The 16,150-nt window shown below is 51.7% G+C and overlaps 1 protein-coding gene across 1 annotated transcript in view; it reads left to right on the forward strand.

Annotated features, from left to right (window-relative positions):
* The window catches only part of klhl6 (kelch-like family member 6), a 52,039-nt gene extending 36,516 nt beyond the window's left edge, over nt 1–15,523 (forward strand). Inside the window, exon 7 of the mRNA XM_067995549.1 lies at nt 13,529–15,523. Within this exon, the coding sequence (XP_067851650.1) occupies nt 13,529–13,830 (302 nt within the window). The 3' untranslated portion in view covers nt 13,831–15,523. The remainder of the gene's footprint in view (nt 1–13,528) is intronic.
* The last annotated feature ends 627 nt before the right edge of the window (nt 15,524–16,150 follow it).

Below are 16,150 nucleotides of genomic sequence, written 5' to 3' on the forward strand. Positions count from 1 at the left end.
TTTTCCAAAGGAAGGGTACAGTAGTGTAGTGGTTATGTTACTAGATTAGTAATCCAACAATACTGGGCTAATAATCCAGAGAATGTGAGTTTAAGTCCCACCATGATAGTTTGAGAATTTGAATTCTGTTTTAAAATTAAATCTGGAAATAAAAAGCTGCTATCAGTAAAAGTGAATGTTAAAAACCCAAGTGGTTCACCAATGTCCTTTAGGGAAGGAAACCTGCTGTCCTCACCCAGTCCGGCCTACACATGACTCCTGCCTCACACCAACACGGCTGACTCTTCACTGGCCCCAGAAGTGACCCAGCAAGTCACTAAGATGTATCAAACCACTGCAGTAGTTCAAGAAAAAGGCCAATCACCACCTTCTCAAGGCAACTAGGGATGGGCAATAAATGCAGGCCTTGCCAGCGATGCCCACATGAGAATGAATAAAAAAATATTTTGCTATTCTCCTCTGGAGAATATATTTGCTATTCTGCTCTGGGGTAAAGGTGATGATCCCTTCTTCTGGAAAAGGGTTGGTGTAAAATTCCCAAACAATAGGAAATACCCACAAGGCAAATTGTGTCGGTTTTATTCACTACCCTGGGATCGGGAAGATTGCGTCGTCCCAAATTATAATGCAGGCCCATTTGAACCCAGAAACAGCTTGTGTGGTTGGCTTAAAATATAAAAAAATATAGAGTTCAATGGGAAATTAAAATGAATGATTTTCCCAGTGCCTATGCAAATCATCACCAACGCCCCCACTTTCAGGTTTAACGGAGGCGCGTTTGGATGTGCGAGAGTAACCTACTCACCGGAGGTGGGTCCCGAGTCAGTGCAGGCGGGCGGGTAGTTATCGGAGCAGATTAACATCATTATGTCAGCATTTACAGTAGTTTGATGAGATTAATTTCCATCCACTGTGACTTTCAGATTGAATAGTTAAAAAATCCTGGACGGGTATCAAAAGAGTCACTGAAGGAAGGAATTGTTTTTGAGAAACTATTCGAACAGCAGGAGACAAAAGTTATAATTTCAAGAGGAGAGAAGTTACGCAGAACCTTTTGCACAAAGGGGTAATCAAGCTGTGGAACAAGCCGGGGGAAGGACATTGAAGCAGGCAGTGTAAATGGGCTCCAGGGGACAGTTAGATGTGATTCTGGAGAGAGATGGGATTGAGAGATAGGGTGAGAAGGTTGTTGTCCTTGGAACAGAGACAGTCGCGAGGAGATTTGATAGAGGTATTCAAAATCATGAAGGGCCTAGACAGAGTAGATAGAGAGAAACTGTCCCCATTGGCGGAAGGGTCAAGAGCCAGAGGACATAGATTTAAGGTGATTGGTAAAAGAACCAAAGGCAACATGAGGAAAAACCTTTTTATGCAGCACTGGTTAGGATCTGGAATGCACTGCCCGAGGGGGTAGAGGAGGCAGATTTAATCATGGCCTTCAAAAGGAGACTGGATAAGTACTTGAAAGGAAAAAATTTGCAGTGCTGCGGGGATAGGGCGGGGGAGTGGGACTAGCTGGATTGCTCTTGCATAGGGCCGGCACGGACTCGATGGGCCGAATGGCCACCTTCCATGCTGTAACCTTTCTATGAAACGTTAATTAGGTCTTTTTAAATTGATTTTAAGAGGCCTTCAAATTTAACACCTCCAGCACGGGTTTCCCAGGGCTCGTAAATCTCGCCAGCGAAACGGAGGTGAGAAGGGCCGGACCCATGAGGTAAGTGCCTTTGTTGCACTGCTCGTGGGTCAGGAGGAGCAGGAGTGTTTCCCCATGGCTCACCAAGCTTACCTTTTAAAGAACCCGTGATCAGCCGACCCCCACCCACGATGTCCGACTTTCCACATCTTCCCCCAACCCCCAGTGATTGTCCCCCCCGCCCCCCCATATAAAGCCCGAAGACTCCGATCTCTCCCGGGCTGCGTTCCCGCCCGACAGGCCGCCAGCCTGTCAATCTGACTGGCTGCCCAGCGTGAAACCCGGGAAAAAAAATGGAATCTTTCAATTCAGCTGTGATTGCGGAATCCGACCCGCTAACTTCACCTCTGGGTTTTGGGTCCGAAAAGATCCCCCCCCTCCCCCGCACCTGCTCTCTCCCTGGCTCCAAGTAAATTCTGGGGCCATTAGGTCAGAAGGCAAAACTGTGGTAGATGGAGTTCAATGTGGGGTCACCCACTTTGGATCCAAGAAAAGCAAATCGGAGTATTTTCTAATTGGTGAGAGACTGGGAACTGTAGAGGAGCAAAGGGATTTGGGTGTCCATGTACACAGATCACTGCAGAGGTAGAAAAAGTAATCAAAATGGCAGATGGAATGTTGGCCTTTATCTCAAGGGGGCTGGAATACAAAAATGAGGAAGTGATGCTTCAGCTGTACAGAGCCTTGGTCAGACCCCATCTGGAGTTCTGTGTTCAATATTGGGCACATTGGCCTTGGAGAAGGTACAGCACAGATTCACCAGAATGATACTGGGGCTCAAAAGTGTTAAATCATGAGACCAGGTTGCATAGACTTGGCTTATATTCCCTTGAGTTTAGAAGGTTGAGGGGTGACCTAATTGAGGTGTTTAAAATGTTAAAAGGGTTCAATAGACTAGATACAGAAAAGGTATTTCCTCTGGTGGGGGAATCCAGAACAAGGGGGCACCATCTTAAAATTAGAGCTAGGCCGTTCAGGAGTAAAATCAGGAAGTACTTTTTCACAAAGGATAGTAGAAATCTGGAACTCTCTCCCTCAAAAGGCTGTGGATGCTGGGACAATTGGAGCTTTCAAGACTGACATTGATAGATTTTTGTTGGGTAAGGATATTAGGGGATATGGAGCAAAGGCGGGTAAATGGAGTTGAGGTACAGGTCAGCCATGATGTGATTGAATGGTGGAACAGGCTAGAGGGGCTGAATGGCCTCCTCCTGTTCCTAAATTTCCTATACATGAAGCCGTTGGGTTCCACCTTCAAGAACGACAAACTGAGTTGCAGAATGTGATCCCAACACATCAATAAAAATACTGAAACCCAGTGCAATAAAAACCAATTTAACTTATTCAGTTGCCCTGAAGCAGTTCCCTTGGTAACAGGCCTCGTCATAGTATTCAGGGTTGTGTTTCAGTTATACTTTGTTTTATTGGGTTGTCAGTTTTTGGGGGCTGTGCCAGATTTTCTGAAGCTGTTTTGTCAGCTTTTCTGAGTTTTGTAAGTTGGCATCTGTGTGAAATGCAGCTCTGGTGTATCAGCAAACACTGTTGTTACAGCTGGTGTTACTTATGTTGTGGGACATCTGCTGAGAGCAGACAGCAACGCCATCTTCTGGACTATCTTTTCTAACTGAAGAAGGCTCTTTACAGTAATTTGATGAGATTGTAACTATCTGTAACTATCAGATTGAATAGTTCAAAAACCCTGGACGGTTAACTGATGGAAGGAATTATTTTTGAGAAAATGTATTCCAACAGCAGGGGGCATATGTTATAATTTCAAAAGGAGAGAAGTTAGGCAGAACCTTTTGCACAAAGAGGTAATCAGGGTACCTGGGGAAGGACATTGAAGCAGATAGTGTGAATGGGCTCAAAGGACAGTTAGATGTGATTATGGAGAGAGGTGGGATTGACGGATAGGGTGAGAAGGTGGGTAGGTGGGATAGAGGGATAGGGTGAGAAGGTGGGTAGGTGGGATTGAGGGATAGGGTGAGAAGGTGGGTAGGTGGGGTTGAGGGATAGGGTGAGAAGGTGGGTAGGTGGGATTGAGGGATAGGGTGAGAAGGTGGGTAGGTGGGATTGAGGGATAGGGTGAGAAGGTGGGTAGGTGGGATAGAGGGATAGGGTGAGAAGGTGGGTAGGTGGGATTGAGGGATAGGGTGAGAAGGTGGGTAGGTGGGATAGAGGGATAGGGTGAGAAGGTGGGTAGGTGGGATTGAGGGATAGGGTGAGAAGGTGGGTAGGTGGGTAAGAGGGATAGGGTGAGAAGGTGGGTAGGTGGGATTGAGGGATAGGGTGAGAAGGTGGGTAGGTGGGATAGAGGGATAGGGTGAGAAGGTGGGTAGGTGGGATTGAGGGATAGGGTGAGAAGGTGGGTAGGTGGGATAGAGGGATAGGGTGAGAAGGTGGGTAGGTGGGATAGAGGGATAGGGTGAGAAGGTGGGTAGGTGGGATTGAGGGATACGGTGAGAAGGTGGGTAGGTGGGATAGAGGGATAGGGTGAGAAGGTGGGTAGGTGGGATTGAGGGATAGGGTGAGAAGGTGGGTAGATGGGATTGAGGGATAGGGTGAGAAGGTGGGTAGGTAGGGCTGAGGGATAAGGTGAGAAGGTGGGTAGGTGGGATTGAGGGATGGGTGAGAAGGTGGGTAGGTGGGATTGAGGGATAGGGTGAGAAGGTGGGTAGGTGGGATTGAGGGATAGGGTGAGAAGGTGGGTAGGTGGAATAGAGGGATAGGGTGAGAAGGTGGGTAGGTGGGATTGAGGGATACGGTGAGAAGGTGGGTAGGTGGGATAGAGGGATAGGGTGAGAAGGTGGGTAGGTGGGATTGAGGGATAGGGTAAGAAGGTGGGTAGGTGGGATAGAGGGATAGGGTGAGAAGGTGGGTAGGTGGGATTGAGGGATACGGTGAGAAGGTGGGTAGGTGGGATAGAGGGATAGGGTGAGAAGGTGGGTAGATGGGATTGAGGGATAGGGTGAGAAGGTGGGTAGGTAGGGCTGAGGGATAAGGTGAGAAGGTGGGTAGGTGGGATTGAGGGATAGGGTGAGAAGGTGGGTAGGTGGGATTGAGGGATAGGGTGAGGAGGTGGGTAGGTGGGATTGAGGGATGCGGTGAGAAGGTGGGTAGGTGGGATTGAGGGATAGGGTGAGGAGGTGGGTAGGTGGGATTGAGGGATAGGGTGAAAAGGTGGGTAGGTGGGATTGAGGGATAGGGTGAAAAGGTGGGTAGGTGGGATTGAGGGATAGGGTGAGAAGGTGGGTAGGTGGGATTGAGGGATAGGGTGAGGAGGTGGGTAGGTGGGATTGAGGGATAGGGTGAAAAGGTGGGTAGGTGGGATTGAGGGATAGGGTGAGAAGGTGGGTAGGTGGGATTGAGGGATAGGGTGAAAAGGTGGGTAGGTAGGGCTGAGGGATAAGGTGAGAAGGTGGGTAGGTGGGATTGAGGGATAGGGTGAAAAGGTGGGTAGGTGGGATTGAGGGATAGGGTGAGAAGGTGGGTAGGTGGGATAGAGGGATAGGGTGAGAAGGTGGGTAGGTGGGATAGAGGGATAGGGTGAGAAGGTGGGTAGGTGGGATTGAGAGATACGGTGAGAAGGTGGGTAGGTGGGATTGAGGGATGGGTGAGAAGGTGGGTAGGTGGGATTGAGGGATTGGGTGAGAAGGTGGGTAGGTGGGATAGAGGGATAGGGTGAGAAGGTGGGTAGGTGGAATAGAGGGATAGGGTGAGAAGGTGGGTAGGTGGGATTGAGGGATACGGTGAGAAGGTGGGTAGGTGGGATAGAGGGATAGGGTGAGAAGGTGGGTAGGTGGGATTGAGGGATAGGGTGAGAAGGTGGGTAGGTGGGATTGAGGGATACGGTGAGAAGGTGGGTAGGTGGGATAGAGGGATAGGGTGAGAAGGTGGGTAGATGGGATTGAGGGATAGGGTGAGAAGGTGGGTAGGTAGGGCTGAGGGATAAGGTGAGAAGGTGGGTAGGTGGGATTGAGGGATAGGGTGAGAAGGTGGGTAGGTGGGATTGAGGGATAGGGTGAGGAGGTGGGTAGGTGGGATTGAGGGATGCGGTGAGAAGGTGGGTAGGTGGGATTGAGGGATAGGGTGAGGAGGTGGGTAGGTGGGATTGAGGGATAGGGTGAAAAGGTGGGTAGGTGGGATTGAGGGATAAGTTGAAAAGGTGGGTAGGTGGGATTGAGGGATAGGGTGAGAAGGTGGGTACGAGGGATTGAGGGATAGGGTGAGGAGGTGGGTAGGTGGGATTGAGGGATAGGGTGAAAAGGTGGGTAGGTGGGATTGAGGGATAGGGTGAGAAGGTGGGTAGGTGGGATTGAGGGATAGGGTGAAAAGGTGGGTAGGTAGGGCTGAGGGATAGGGTGAGAAGGTGGGTAGGTGGGATAGAGGGATAGGGTTAGAAGGTGGGTAGGTGGGATTGAGGGATAGGGTGAGAAGGTGGGTAGGTGGGATAGAGGGATAGGGTGAGAAGGTGGGTAGGTGGGATTGAGGGATAGGGTGAGAAGGTGGGTAGGTGGGTTAGAGGGATAGGGTGAGAAGGTGGGTAGGTGGGATTGAGGGATAGGGTGAGAAGGTGGGTAGGTGGGATAGAGGGATAGGGTGAGAAGGTGGGTAGGTGGGATTGAGGGATAGGGTGAGAAGGTGGGTAGGTGGGATTGAGGGATAGGGTGAGAAGGTGGGTAGGTGGGATAGAGGGATAGGGTGAGAAGGTGGGTAGGTGGGATAGAGGGATAGGGTGAGAAGGTGGGTAGGTGGGATTGAAGGATACGGTGAGAAGGTGGGTAGGTGGGATAGAGGGATAGGGTGAGAAGGTGGGTAGGTGGGATTGAGGGATAGGGTGAGAAGGTGGGTAGATGGGATTGAGGGATTGGGTGAGAAGGTGGGTAGGTAGGGCTGAGGGATAAGGTGAGAAGGTGGGTAGGTGGGATTGAGGGATGGGTGAGAAGGTGGGTAGGTGGGATTGAGGGATACGGTGAGAAGGTGGGTAGGTGGGATAGAGGGATAGGGTGAGAAGGTGGGTAGATGGGATTGAAGGATACGGTGAGAAGGTGGGTAGGTGGGATAGAGGGATAGGGTGAGAAGGTGGGTAGGTGGGATAGAGGGATAGGGTGAGAAGGTGGGTAGGTGGGATTGAAGGATACGGTGAGAAGGTGGGTAGGTGGGATAGAGGGATAGGGTGAGAAGGTGGGTAGGTGGGATTGAGGGATAGGGTGAGAAGGTGGGTAGATGGGATTGAGGGATTGGGTGAGAAGGTGGGTAGGTAGGGCTGAGGGATAAGGTGAGAAGGTGGGTAGGTGGGATTGAGGGATGGGTGAGAAGGTGGGTAGGTGGGATTGAGGGATACGGTGAGAAGGTGGGTAGGTGGGATAGAGGGATAGGGTGAGAAGGTGGGTAGATGGGATTGAGGGATTGGGTGAGAAGGTGGGTAGGTAGGGCTGAGGGATAAGGTGAGAAGGTGGGTAGGTGGGATTGAGGGATGGGTGAGAAGGTGGGTAGGTGGGATTGAGGGATACGGTGAGAAGGTGGGTAGGTGGGATAGAGGGATAGGGTGAGAAGGTGGGTAGGTGGGATTGAGGGATAGGGTAAGAAGGTGGGTAGGTGGGATAGAGGGATAGGGTGAGAAGGTGGGTAGGTGGGATTGAGGGATACGGTGAGAAGGTGGGTAGGTGGGATAGAGGGATAGGGTGAGAAGGTGGGTAGATGGGATTGAGGGATAGGGTGAGAAGGTGGGTAGGTAGGGCTGAGGGATAAGGTGAGAAGGTGGGTAGGTGGGATAGAGGGATAGGGTGAGAAGGTGGGTAGGTGGGATTGAGGGATAGGGTGAGAAGGTGGGTAGGTGGGATAGAGGGATAGGGTGAGAAGGTGGGTAGGTGGGATTGAAGGATAGGGTGAGAAGGTGGGTAGGTGGGATTGAGGGATAGGGTGAGGAGGTGGGTAGGTGGGATTGAGGGATGCGGTGAGAAGGTGGGTAGGTGGGATTGAGGGATAGGGTGAGGAGGTGGGTAGGTGGGATTGAGGGATAGGGTGAAAAGGTGGGTAGGTGGGATTGAGGGATAGGGTGAAAAGGTGGGTAGGTGGGATTGAGGGATAGGGTGAGAAGGTGGGTAGGTGGGATTGAGGGATAGGGTGAGGAGGTGGGTAGGTGGGATTGAGGGATAGGGTGAAAAGGTGGGTAGGTGGGATTGAGGGATAGGGTGAGAAGGTGGGTAGGTGGGATTGAGGGATAGGGTGAGAAGGTGGGTAGGTGGGATTGAGGGATAGGGTGAGAAGGTGGGTAGGTGGGATAGAGGGATAGGGTGAGAAGGTGGGTAGGTGGAATAGAGGGATAGGGTGAGAAGGTGGGTAGGTGGGATTGAGGGATACGGTGAGAAGGTGGGTAGGTGGGATAGAGGGATAGGGTGAGAAGGTGGGTAGGTGGGATTGAGGGATAGGGTAAGAAGGTGGGTAGGTGGGATTGAGGGATAGGGTGAGGAGGTGGGTAGGTGGGATTGAGGGATGCGGTGAGAAGGTGGGTAGGTGGGATTGAGGGATAGGGTGAGGAGGTGGGTAGGTGGGATTGAGGGATAGGGTGAAAAGGTGGGTAGGTGGGATTGAGGGATAGGGTGAAAAGGTGGGTAGGTGGGATTGAGGGATAGGGTGAGAAGGTGGGTACGGGGATTGAGGGATAGGGTGAGGAGGTGGGTAGGTGGGATTGAGGGATAGGGTGAAAAGGTGGGTAGGTGGGATTGAGGGATAGGGTGAGAAGGTGGGTAGGTGGGATTGAGGGATAGGGTGAAAAGGTGGGTAGGTAGGGCTGAGGGATAAGGTGAGAAGGTGGGTAGGTGGGATTGAGGGATCGGGTGAGAAGGTGGGTAGGTGGGATAGAGGGATATGGTGAGAAGGTGGGTAGGTGGGATTGAGGGATAGGCTGAAAAGTTGGGTAGGTGGGATTGAGGGATAGTGTGAGAAGGTGGGTAGGTGGGATAGAGGGATAGGGTGAGAAGGTGGGTAGGTGGAATAGAGGGATAGGGTGAGAAGGTGGGTAGGTGGGATTGAGGGATATGGTGAGAAGGTGGGTAGGTGGGATAGAGGGATAGGGTGAGAAGGTGGGTAGGTGGGATTGAGGGATAGGGTGAGAAGGTGGGTAGGTAGGGCTGAGGGATGCGGTGAGATGGTGGGTAGGTGGGATTGAGGGATAGGGTGAGGAGGTGGGTAGGTGGGATTGAGGGATAGGGTGAAAAGGTGGGTAGGTGGGATTGAGGGATAGGGTGAAAAGGTGGGTAGGTGGGATTGAGGGATAGGGTGAGGAGGTGGGTAGGTGGGATTGAGGGATATGGTGAGAAGGTGGGTAGGTGGGATTGAGGGATATGGTGAGAAGGTGGGTAGGTGGGATTGAGGGATAGGGTGAGAAGGTGGGTAGGTGGGATTGAGGGATAGGGTGAGGAGGTGGGTAGGTGGGATTGAGGGATGCGGTGAGATGGTGGGTAGGTGGGATTGAGGGATAGGGTGAGGAGGTGGGTAGGTGGGATTGAGGGATAGGGTGAAAAGGTGGGTAGGTGGGATTGAGGGATAGGGTGAAAAGGTGGGTAGGTGGGATTGAGGGATAGGGTGAGGAGGTGGGTAGGTGGGATTGAGGGATAGGGTGAAAAGGTGGGTAGGTGGGTTAGAGGGATAGGGTGAGAAGGTGGGTAGGTGGGATTGAGGGATAGGGTGAGAAGGTGGGTAGGTGGGATAGAGGGATAGGGTGAGAAGGTGGGTAGGTGGGATTGAGGGATAGGGTGAGAAGGTGGGTAGGTGGGATTGAGGGATAGGGTGAGAAGGTGGGTAGGTGGGATTGAGGGATAGGGTGAGAAGGTGGGTAGGTGGGATTGAGGGATAGGGTGAGAAGGTGGGTAGGTGGGATAGAGGGATAGGGTGAGAAGGTGGGTAGGTGGGATTGAGGGATAGGGTGAGAAGGTGGGTAGGTGGGATTGAGGGATAGGGTGAGAAGGTGGGTAGGTGGGATAGAGGGATAGGGTGAGAAGGTGGGTAGGTGGGATTGAGGGATAGGGTGAGAAGGTGAGTAGATGGGATTGAGGGATAAGGTGAGAAGGTGGGTAGGTGGGATTGAGGGATGGGTGAGAAGGTGGGTAGGTGGGATTGAGGGATAGGGTGAGAAGGTGGGTAGGTGGGATAGAGGGATTGGGTGAGAAGGTGGGTAGGTGGAATAGAGGGATAGGGTGAGAAGGTGGGTAGGTGGGATTGAGGGATACGGTGAGAAGGTGGGTAGGTGGGATAGAGGGATAGGGTGAGAAGGTGGGTAGGTGGGATTGAGGGATACGGTGAGAAGGTGGGTAGGTGGGATAGAGGGATAGGGTGAGAAGGTGGGTAGATGGGATTGAGGGATAGGGTGAGAAGGTGGGTAGGTAGGGCTGAGGGATAAGGTGAGAAGGTGGGTAGGTGGGATAGAGGGATAGGGTGAGAAGGTGGGTAGGTGGGATTGAGGGATAGGGTGAGAAGGTGGGTAGGTGGGATAGAGGGATAGGGTGAGAAGGTGGGTAGGTGGGATTGAGGGATAGGGTGAGGAGGTGGGTAGGTGGGATTGAGGGATGCGGTGAGACGGTGGGTAGGTGGGATTGAGGGATAGGGTGAGGAGGTGGGTAGGTGGGATTGAGGGATAGGGTGAAAAGGTGGGTAGGTGGGATTGAGGGATAGGGTGAAAAGGTGGGTAGGTGGGATTGAGGGATAGGGTGAGAAGGTGGGTAGGTGGGATTGAGGGATAGGGTGAGGAGGTGGGTAGGTGGGATTGAGGGATAGGGTGAAAAGGTGGGTAGGTGGGATTGAGGGATAGGGTGAGAAGGTGGGTAGGTGGGATTGAGGGATAGGGTGAAAAGGTGGGTAGGTAGGGCTGAGGGATAAGGTGAAAAGGTGGGTAGGTGGGATTGAGTGATAGGGTGAAAAGGTGGGTAGGTGGGATTGAGGGATAGGGTGAGAAGGTGGGTAGGTGGGATAGAGGGATAGGGTGAGAAGGTGGGTAGGTGGAATAGAGCGATAGGGTGAGAAGGTGAGTAGGTGGGATTGAGAGATACGGTGAGAAGGTGGGTAGGTGGGATTGAGGGATGGGTGAGAAGGTGGGTAGGTGGGATTGAGGGATAGGGTGAGAAGGTGGGTAGGTGGGATTGAGGGATGGGTGAGAAGGTGGGTAGGTGGGATTGAGGGATGGGTGAGAAGGTGGGTAGGTGGGATTGAGGGATAGGGTGAGAAGGTGGGTAGGTGGGATTGAGGGATAGGGTGAGAAGGTGGGTAGGTGGGATAGAGGGATAGGGTGAGAAGGTGGGTACGGGGATTGAGGGATAGGGTGAGGAGGTGGGTAGGTGGGATTGAGGGATAGGGTGAAAAGGTGGGTAGGTGGGATTGAGGGATAGGGTGAGAAGGTGGGTAGGTGGGATTGAGGGATAGGGTGAAAAGGTGGGTAGGTAGGGCTGAGGGATAAGGTGAGAAGGTGGGTAGGTGGGATTGAGGGATAGGGTGAGAAGGTGGGTAGGTGGGATAGAGGGATATGGTGAGAAGGTGGGTAGGTGGGATTGAGGGATAGGGTGAAAAGGTGGGTAGGTGGGATTGAGGGATAAGGTGAGAAGGTGGGTAGGTGGGATAGAGGGATAGGGTGAGAAGGTGGGTAGGTGGAATAGAGGGATAGGGTGAGAAGGTGGGTAGGTGGTATTGAGGGATACGGTGAGAAGGTGGGTAGGTGGGATAGAGGGATAGGGTGAGAAGGTGGGTAGGTGGGATTGAGGGATAGGGTGAGAAGGTGGGTAGGTAGGGCTGAGGGATAAGGTGAGAAGGTGGGTAGGTGGGATTGAGGGATGCGGTGAGATGGTGGGTAGGTGGGATTGAGGGATAGGGTGAGGAGGTGGGTAGGTGGGATTGAGGGATGCGGTGAGATGGTGGGTAGGTGGGATTGAGGGATAGGGTGAGGAGGTGGGTAGGTGGGATTGAGGGATAGGGTGAAAAGGTGGGTAGGTGGGATTGAGGGATAGGGTGAAAAGGTGGGTAGGTGGGATTGAGGGATAGGGTGAGGAGGTGGGTAGGTGGGATTGAGGGATAGGGTGAAAAGGTGGGTAGGTGGGTTAGAGGGATAGGGTGAGAAGGTGGGTAGGTGGGATTGAGGGATAGGGTGAGAAGGTGGGTAGGTGGGATTGAGGGATAGGGTGAAAAGGTGGGTAGGTGGGATTGAGGGATAGGGTGAAAAGGTGGGTAGGTGGGATTGAGGGATAGGGTGAGAAGGTGAGTAGGTGGGATTGAGGGATAGGGTGAGGAGGTGGGTCGGTGGGATTGAGGGATAGGGTGAAAAGGTGGGTAGGTGGGATTGAGGGATAGGGTGAGAAGGTGGGTAGGTGGGATTGAGGGATAGGGTGAAAAGGTGGGTAGGTAGGGCTGAGGGATAAGGTGAGAAGGTGGGTAGGTGGGATTGAGGGATAGGGTGAGAAGGTGGGTAGGTAGGGCTGAGGGATAAGGTGAGAAGGTGGGTAGGTGGGATTGAGGGATAGGGTGAGAAGGTGGGTAGGTGGGATAGAGGGATATGGTGAGGAGGTGGGTAGGTGGGATTGAGGGATACGGTGAGAAGGTGGGTCGGTGGGATTGAGGGATAGGGTGAGAAGGTGGGTAGGTGGGATTGAGGGATAGGGTGAATAGGTGGGTAGGTAGGGCTGAGGGATAAGGTGAGAAGGTGGGTAGGTGGGATTGAGGGATAGGGTGAAAAGGTGGGTAGGTAGGGCTGAGGGATAAGGTGAGAAGGTGGGTAGGTGGGATTGAGGGATAGGGTGAGAAGGTGGGTAGGTGGGATTGAGGGATAGGGTGAGAAGGTGGGTAGGTGGGATTGAGGGATAGGGTGAGAAGGTGGGTAGGTGGGATAAAGGGATAGGGTGAGAAGGTGGGTAGGTGGGAGAGAGGGATAGGGTGAGAAGGTGGGTAGGTGGGAGAGAGGGATATGGTGAGAAGGTGGGTAGGTGGGATTGAGAGATACGGTGAGAAGGTGGGTAGGTGGGATTGAGGGATAGGGTGAGAAGGTGGGTAGGTAGGGTTGAGGGATATGGTGAGGAGGTGGGTAGGTGGGAGAGAGGGATATGGTGAGAAGGTGGGTAGGTGGGATTGAGAGATACGGTGAGAAGGTGGGTTGGTGGGATTGAGAGATATGGTGAGAAGGTGGGTAGGTGGGATTGAGGGATACGGTGAGAAGGTGGGTAGGTGGGATTGAGGGATAGGGTGAGAAGGTGGGTAGGTGGGATAAAGGGATAGGGTGAGAAGGTGGGTAGGTGGGAGAGAGGGATATGGTGAGAAGGTGGGTAGGTGGGATTGAGAGATACGGTGAGAAGGTAGGTAGGTGGGATTGAGGGATAGGGTGAGAAGGTGGGTAGGTAGGGTTGAGGGATATGGTGAGGAGGTGGGTAGGTGGGAGAGAGGGATATGGTGAGAAGGTGGGTAGGTGGGATTGAGAGATACGGTGAGAAGGTGGGTAGGTGGGATTGAGAGATATGGTGAGAAGGTGGGTAGGTGGGAGAGAGGGATAGGGTGAGAAGGTGGGTAGGTGGGATTGAGGGATAAGGTGCGGGTATGGAGACAAACGATGAGGGGTGGTAGGTAGTTGGCGAGTGGGGTTGTAGCAGTAAGCATGGGTAAGGCGAGTGGTATGTAAGGGGGAGAACTTTGATCTCTTTGGTTTTCATTACACTGTAATATGGAATATTGAGCTGGAATGTCATTGGGTCAAACCTCCATGCTTGGTTTCCAATCTACCATGTTGCTCTACTGCAGCCTCAGTAATCTGTGACCCAGTCACCTGTTCCCACTGCTTTAATCGCTCTCTCTTTCCCCAAGGCGGTGCAATGAAGGCCCTTTACTGTTACAGCCCCAAGGAGGACTCGTGGACTCTCGTCACGCAGATCGGTCATGAGCGCGCCAGCTGTGGGATCGCGGCGTGCAACAACAAACTGTTTATCACGGGGGGCCGCGACGAGAAGAACGAGGTCATCGCCACCGTGCTGTGCTGGGACACAGAGAAGCAAAAGCTGACAGAGGAGTGCGTCCTGCCCCGTGGGGTATCGCACCACGGCAGCGTCACTGTCAGGAAGTCGTACACGCACATCCGCCGCATCGTTCCAGGAGCAGTCTCCGTATGACGGACGGGGAATCGCGGGCAACTTACTCGTCTCCTGAAGGGCTGCCCCCGGGGGGGCTTTCGAAGATTCCGCATTCTCCTGAGTTTCTATCTCGACAGTTGGATGCGTTTAACAAAACGTTTTCCTGATACCAGGATCTGTTTCCTTCTGGATGTCACCAGAGAACTGACTGTGCAGTCATTGCGACTGACCCCTGGTGGGACAAACATTGCAGTGTCAGAAACCGGAGTCTCATCCAAAAAGATTAATTGCATGTGTTTTTGTGTATAAAGAAACTGCAAAATAGATATAGAGGATGCACATTAAGGAAACAGTGGGATATGAAGGAGACACATTGGGATCAAAGGGATATAGGGGAAATATGCCAGTAGTGGAGAGATATAGAGAGGGTACACACTGGCTAAAAGGGTTAATTTATGAGGTCAGCTTGCATAAACTAGGCTTGTATTCCCTCCAGTATAGAAGATTAAGGGGTGATCTAATTGAGGTGTTTAAGATGATTAATGGATTTGATAGGGTAAATAGAGAGAAACTATTTCCTCTGGTGGGGAGAGTTCAGAACAAGGGGGCATAACCTTAAAATTAGAGCTAATCCTTTCAGGGGTGATGTCAGAAAGCACTTTGTCACACAAAGGGTAGTGGAAATCTGGAACTCTCTCCCCCAAAAAGCTGTTGAGGCTGGGGGGTCAATTGAAAATTTCAAAACTGAGATCGACAGATTTTTGTCAGGCAAGAGTGTTAAGGATTACGGAACCAAGGTGGGTAGATGGAGCTAAAATACAGATCAGCCATGATCTAATTGAATGGCGGAGCAGGCTCGAGGGGCTGAATGGCCTACTCCTGTTCCTATGTTCCAAACGGTGGGATCTAGGGGAGACACTGGGGAACAGTAGAATATAGAAGAATACAAGTTGTGGAACTTGTTCCCCATTGAGTGTCTCATCACATCCTCCTGTTCCCCGGTGTGTATCCTTTCGAAATCTTCAGTCTCCCAGTGTTGATCCTCTTAATATCTTCGCAGTGTTAATCCTCTCTATATCCCACTGTTCCCCAGTGTTAATCCTCTCCATATCCCACTGTTCCCCAGTGTTTAACCTCTCTATATCCCACTGTTCCCCAGTGTTTAACCTCTCTATATCCCACTATTCCCCAGTGTTAATCCTCTCCATATCCCACTATTCCCCAGTGTTAATCCTCTCTATATCCCACTATTCCCCAGTGTTAATCCTCTCTATATGCACTGTTCCCCAGTGTTAATCCTCTCTATAATCCCACTATTCCCCAGTGTTAATCCTCTCTATATCCCACTATTCCCCAGTGTTTAACCTCTCCATATCCCACTATTCCCCAGTGTTAATCCTCTCTATATCCCACTATTCCCCAGTGTTAATCCTCTCTATATGCACTGTTCCCCAGTGTTAATCCTCTCTATAATCCCACTATTCCCCAGTGTTAATCCTCTCTATATCCCACTATTCCCCAGTGTTTAACCTCTCCATATCCCACTATTCCCCAGTGTTAATCCTCTCTATATCCCACTATTCCCCAGTGTTTAACCTCTCCATATCCCACTATTCCCCAGTGTTTAACCTCTCTATATCCCACTATTCCCCAGTGTTTAACCTCTCCATATCCCACTATTCCCCAGTGTTTAACCTCTCCATATCCCACTATTCCCCAGTGTTTAACCTCTCCATATCCCACTATTCCCCAGTGTTTAACCTCTCTATATCCTATAAATTGGATATTTTTATTCTGGCTTCGGTAAGCTCCGAAATTCTTGAATTGTGATTTGTTGACGCTTTCTGAATGTGAAATTTGAGCAAATGAGTGTTAGTGTGACAGTGATTGTGTGATTCTGATACATGATGGGCGCTGGTGGGAGTGTTGGGGACGGTCCTGAGATCTGAGAACACTTGGGAGAGGGTAGTTTTGGAAGATCGGAAGGGGTTTATGGGGTCTGGAACACTGAGTACAGAGAAGGGGGTCTTGGGATCTAGCAGCAATGTGGGCAATTGGATTCTGGAAGCACAGGGGATGCTGCAGCATTGTGGAAAGGAGTACCTGGATCCCAGCTTCATCAGCATTGTGGAGTGGGGAGGGGTGGGGTGGGGGTAATTGGGACTGGGAGGATGATCCCAGGTTATAGCAACACCGAGGAGGGGGATCCTGGGTTTCGTAGAATTGGGGTTGGCCAGGGTTTGGCAGCATTAAGCAGAAGGGACTGTGTAGACACTGGGCTGTGTTGCCCTCCGCCATCCTCAGATATCAACATTCCATGCGGCTCCCACTTTCATATATTTGCTGGGTCTGTATTCAG

Source organism: Heptranchias perlo, chromosome 13, assembly GCF_035084215.1.
Source record: "Heptranchias perlo isolate sHepPer1 chromosome 13, sHepPer1.hap1, whole genome shotgun sequence".
NCBI lineage: Eukaryota > Metazoa > Chordata > Chondrichthyes > Hexanchiformes > Hexanchidae > Heptranchias > Heptranchias perlo.